At 36.9% G+C, this 5860-nt stretch overlaps 1 protein-coding gene across 1 annotated transcript; it reads left to right on the plus strand.

The window, feature by feature from the left end:
* The first annotated feature begins 4268 nt into the window (after positions 1-4268).
* Positions 4269-5565, plus strand: LOC122142795 (E3 SUMO-protein ligase ZBED1-like). Its single transcript, XM_042753857.1, has 2 exons — positions 4269-4754; positions 5030-5565. Exons 1-2 carry the CDS (start codon positions 4308-4310, stop codon positions 5519-5521), a joined length of 939 nt encoding a protein of 312 aa, XP_042609791.1. The 5' UTR covers positions 4269-4307; the 3' UTR covers positions 5522-5565.
* Positions 5566-5860: the final 295 nt, after the last annotated feature.

Raw genomic sequence — 5860 nt, forward strand, 5'->3', positions numbered from 1 at the left:
TCTGTTTCAGCTGTTTGATCGCGCTGGTGCCTCGCGCACATTCATTGGAGCCGTTCACCGTGTCATTCACGAATCACGAATATGGAAACGTTTGGATTTATCCCGAATGAGAGCCAAACCTTACCTTATGGTTCGCTTTAAATTATTATTCATTTATTTTTTTGTTTGTTTATAGATAAGCCTACTGCAATTTTATTTATCCATTAGAATTAAATATTTTTAATTCTTGTTCTTATCTGATAAATTTGTTAAATTTAAAGGATTTGTTGTAAAGTGAAGGGAACTAAAAATATCCTGTTGGCACATTATAAAATTATTAGGCCAGCCGTTATTATTTCTGAATGTAATAAAATGCAACTTATACATTACTTATATATATATTTTTTTCCTCTCACAAACTTAATTTATTTTTTAGCCTGTTTAAAAATAAATAAATAAAAAATGCAGCAAACGAAAATAGGCGATTAATCGGTTAAAATTTGTTACTGTGGGTTAACAGTAATTATAATTATTATATAGGCTACTTAGGAACAGAGTCTGGGCCTAATCTAGGCTATCCAAGGTTTTTTATTTTTTTATTTTCATTGCATCTGAAAATGACTTTGTGCAGCACATTCACTTCGCACGCTCAACCTGCCTCGCGCGTTGCTCAGCAGTGGACGATTTTAAAATGTTTGCTATAAAGGTTGCTGTCCCATTTTATACAGGAATTGCTCATTTAAAAAAAAAAAAAATATCGAATTATATTGTTAATCTAAATGAACTTGTTAACAATATAATTAGAACTATTTAACATGCACTGTGACATTTTACCCTTTTTAAACTTATAAACTCCTTGAGATTTTAAAGTCAGTTTAATAGTATTGAAGTTCAAGTTTAAAAAAAAAGGATTAATATGCAAAATGTCAATATTCTCATATATTAGGCCTATATTTTAATTTATATTTTAAAATTCCTTTAATAAAACAACATGCATTTTTGTTATTCGTTACCTGTCCTTTATTTTGACAGACAACTTCTTGGGAAAATATATTTGTATGTACACTGATTAAGAAATTGTTGCGTGTTTTATAAATTATTTTTTTTCTTTTTCTTTATTTTAGTAAAACGTGAGGCACTGTTAATTTCGTTCCCATTATTTAGGCCTAATTAAAACAAGAAACGAATAAATTAAACCTGCACGATTTAGCTAAATCATTGAAAGTCTAAAGAATGGACGGATTAATAAAAACGTTCTCATGTTTAAACTCAAGTTCTCTCATTATAATCAACAAAATACACACGATGTAAATAAGAGCTTCATTAATTGACAACTTCAGTGATTTTTAAAGGGAGCCTTCTTTACTTGCTTTCATATAATTTAAGTAAAAAAATAAAATTGCAGCCGCATTTAAATGCAGGTGTGTAAATTTGTCTGCTTGCAAGATTTGCGCGGGCGCGAGTGATGCTGAGTGCTCGCGCAGCATTTATTCTTATTTGTTTTATCTTCATTACAAATCTTGTTTGGTTTTATTTTGGATAATTGCACGTAAAAAATAATTTACGTTGTAATGCATATGCAAAATGTGAATTATTATTCATATTCAAGTGTTTGTGCGAAAATTATTAATGCGCATGCAGGACAGGGAGGCGCCCTCTAGATCACTTGAATTTTTTCCTGATAATGAATTAACTTAAAATTGTGGTGTCTCACATACATGAGAAATATATATACAGAAAGCTTGAAATGTCTTTTAAACGAATCAATTCAGAACGAAAGCATTATGTAATCTGTGAAGGTTGTATTTCTCTTTAAAGGCGAGTCCATGTGGAGAGAGTCAGCACTGTGAATTTCATCTTGCAGCCGACAAGAAAAAAATTTGTTTATTAATAAATAATTAAAATGTCTCCTTTTTTACAATTATTAGGCTACTTCTGCCTGTGCTTTGTGGCAAACTTAATGCATGTGCTTGAGCGCGGAATATATTAAGGCTCATTATGGATTATAGATGTAAATTTAATATAAACCTGCGATTAGTTGAATAATGACAAATGAACGGCTAGTAACTAGAAAAAACTTACGTGGGGGGCAGACCTATTAAATACCCTCTAGACATCTCTGTTAAAGCTTTTAAAGCATTTTATACGTGTTTGCATAAATTCTTCTTTCAGAACGGTCTGTAATGGAGAGATGCTTTAACACTGTTTTTTCCTCTGAAACACAAAAACGAAAATTTTAATAAAATTGATATTTTATGTTTTGAGAATGGCCAACCCTTCTCTGCAGATATTGTTGCTTCTGGTTTGTGCATTGTAAATAGGCTACAAAATAATTAAATAAATAAATAAATAAATAAATAAATAATAATAATAATAATAATGTCTCCAAAACTCCAAAAATGTTTTTGTCATGTCTGTAACGCATGTGTATTCCCAAATCTAAAAAAGCCTATAAAACATCATAGACGGTTGGACTCTGTTTGGGATTTAGAAAAACATAAACTATACAGTACTCAACATGACTTTGGATCAAAACCTTTCTTCAAAGTTGCCCTAAAACCAAAATGACGAGGCAATCGTCCTATCTAAACCTGTTCTGCAAGTTTGATACCCTCATAAGACACTGTGCATATGAAAGACCAAGAGATTCACACATGTATCACGACCCCCACAAGCTATACAGAACTGCCCCCCAACCCCCTCCAGCTGAACTGAATTTGGTCTGTTTTTTGGGCTGTGAGGAACGGTGTGTTGTCATGTTACTGGGGTGAAAACACTCTCTCAGTGTTCTTTCATTGAAAATTATGTTTTTTTGTTTATTCACAGGCTAGGTTGAAATAATATTTTAGTTCAAAACTTTAAGTGCCATTGTTTAAGAAAAAATGCTTTATTGGCTAACGTTTCACAGACCTTCAGTTGTTATGCTTTAAAATCCCATAACATTGGTAATTTCACAGTATTTTCACCTCCTAAATCACTAACCTTTAAAGTCACAATTCTATAATGGTCAAATTTACTCAGGCCGATGGCACTTTTAATGACATTATTTTTTTGTTTTATTTATTTTTATTTATTATTATTATTATTATTTTTAATAATTGTAGCCTACATAAATAGGTGAAGCAAAACAAATATTAGGGGTGTCAACAATAATCGATTCGGCGATGCATCGTGATGCGGGGCATGAACGATTCAGCATCGATGCGGCAAAGTGCCATAATCGATTATGTGTCACTTTTTATTTTCTGGCGGACAATAAAGTTGTTAAGTTTCAAATACTTCCGGTTCCGGGGGAATAACAACAACAACAAGCAAGATGGCTGAGGCGGAGGGAGATGACCGCGATAGACGGGTTATTAAAAACGCGCCCAAAGCTTGGAAAGCGGACATCTGGGCACATTTTGGATTTTATGAAGTGAATGGGAAACTAGACAAGTCTTACGCGCGGTGTGTAAAATCTGCCACACTAAAATTAAGCACGTAGGCAATACAACTAACTTCACGAACCATGTTGATCGTTGGCATCCTGAGTTAGCTTCAACAACAACAACAACACAAAAAGTCGACACATCCCAGCCGAGAATTGACGAGTCGCTAGTGTCAACATTGCCACACAACTCCGAGAGAGCAAAGAGGATCACACGATCGGTGGCATGTTTTATAGCGAAGGATCTACGACCCTATTCTGTGGTAGAAAATGCGGGGGTTTCGCCACATGCTTAAAACAATTGAGCCCCGGTATAAGCTACCGACAAGAGCTACCTTCACTGATTCCGTGCTTCCCGCATTGTACAAAGAAACCAAAGCAAAGGTAATGGAATCAATGTGTAAAGCCAGACGTGTAGCCATTACAAGTGACGCCTGGACTTCAGTCGCAACAGAGTCCTATGTAACCATAACATCACATTATATTAGCGAGGATTGGAAGATTGTATCACATGTGCTGCAGACGAGAGCAGTTTATGAGAGTCACACTGGTGCTCATATGGCAAGGCTACTCTTGGATGTTGTGGAGGAATGGCAGCTTACAGATAAAAGTGTTGTGCTGGTGACGGACAACGCCGCTAATATGATAAGTGCTGCTGAAATTGGGAAGTTCCCTCATGTAAAATGCTTTGCGCATACGTTGAACCTCGCTGCGCAGCGGGCGCTTAAGCTACCGGCGGTCTCCAGGCTTCTGGGCAGAGTCCGACGTATCTCAGCATACTTCCACCGCAGCACAAAGGCAAAGCACCTGTTTGAAGAAAACCAGAGAGTTGTTCTTAAACTGACAAGTCCACTTAAAACTGATAACAGATGTCGCCACAAGGTGGAATAGTGCTCATGATATGATGGAGAGGTTTTTGCAACTGCAAGCTGCAGTGCATGCCACCCTGCTGTCGCCTGCCCTAAATGTAGATGAAAGTGACATTGTCACTCTCAGCAGAGCCGATCTGGCTAATGTGGAGGAAGTAGTGAAGACATTAAAACCAGTGAAGGATGCCACTGTGTTTATGTCAGAGGAGAGAAGTCCTACAGTCAGCCTAATTGCACCAGTATATGCCCAACTCCTCCAGAGCATGTCCGACACTATTGGAGACCAACCACTGATCCGTGATGTGAAGAATGCCATCAAAACAGATCTGCTTAAGAGGTACAATAGTGAGGCAGAGAAAAAGATCCTTCATACATCCTCTGCCCTGGATCCTCGCTTTAAGGGGTTACCTTTCCTGACAGAGGAGGAGAGATTGGATGTCTCCGCAGGAGTGACTTCAGAGGCTGCATCCCTGGAGGAGGTAATTCATTTTTACTTGTAAAATAATTTAAATTTAATTAATAATTTAATAATTGTAAATTCATAATTTAATAATTGTCAGTTATTACAAAATTTAATTATAATAACAATGTAATGTTAATTAATTATTAAGCAGCTACATAGTCAGTAAAATGTTAGACTGAGAAAAATAGTTATGTGTTAATAAATAAATATTGTCATATGAGCTGCAGCATTGGCTGAGAAAGTGATGCTAACTGCTGTTTTTTGCTCTTATTTATTTATTTTTTCAAACAGTATGAGAGAAAACAGAGAACAGAAGCAGATCAAGCGCATGGCAGAACAGGAAGTTCAGGAACCAAGGAAGAGTTGCTGTCCGTGGATGACAATGTGTCAGACTCAGCAGGCCCCTCCGCTCCCAAAAGAAGGGCCTCATCGCTGCTTTTAAGTTTGCTGGGACCTGCTTTCATCAATGACACCAGTGAACCTGCAGTACAAAGTAAGACCGCCGATGCCAGTGCTGAGGAGGAAATGGACTTGTACTGTAGATCCCCAGCTGTGCCTCTCTCTGAGGATCCCTTGGACTGGTGGCATCGCCATAAGGGCACATTTCCTCTCCTCTCTAGGTTAGCAAAGAGATACTTGTGCATCCCCGGGACAAGTGTGTCAGCAGAGAGAGTCTTCTCCACTGCAGGAGATGTTATCACTGCAAAAAGAAGCGCTCTCAAACCGGACCATGTTGATCAGCTTGTGTTTTTGCACAAGAACCTTGAAATTCCCAAATGCTAAACAGTGAGAAGTTATGATGTAGGCTTAGGTTAAACTATACATTTCCTCACTCTGAATGGGTTTGTTGATGATGGTGATGTTGAACTCAGATTGAAGAAGTTGTTTGTTTGCACAAATTTGGTAGTAGGCTAAGCCTACACACACTTTTCTTTTTGGTTTACATTACTGTATTTCACATCTTAATATTTTATTGTATGCAGCTGATGTGATGGTAGGATCAGGGCAGGCATATAATGGTCATTGTCTTAAAGCTGCTAAGCTGCTGTTTTGTTGAGAATAGTTTGCACTTTACTTTACTACCTGAAAAAAGTTTCACAGTAATAAGTGGTTACTGTGTGT

The sequence above is a fragment of the Cyprinus carpio genome, unplaced genomic scaffold, assembly GCF_018340385.1.
Source record: "Cyprinus carpio isolate SPL01 unplaced genomic scaffold, ASM1834038v1 S000000168, whole genome shotgun sequence".
NCBI lineage: Eukaryota > Metazoa > Chordata > Actinopteri > Cypriniformes > Cyprinidae > Cyprinus > Cyprinus carpio.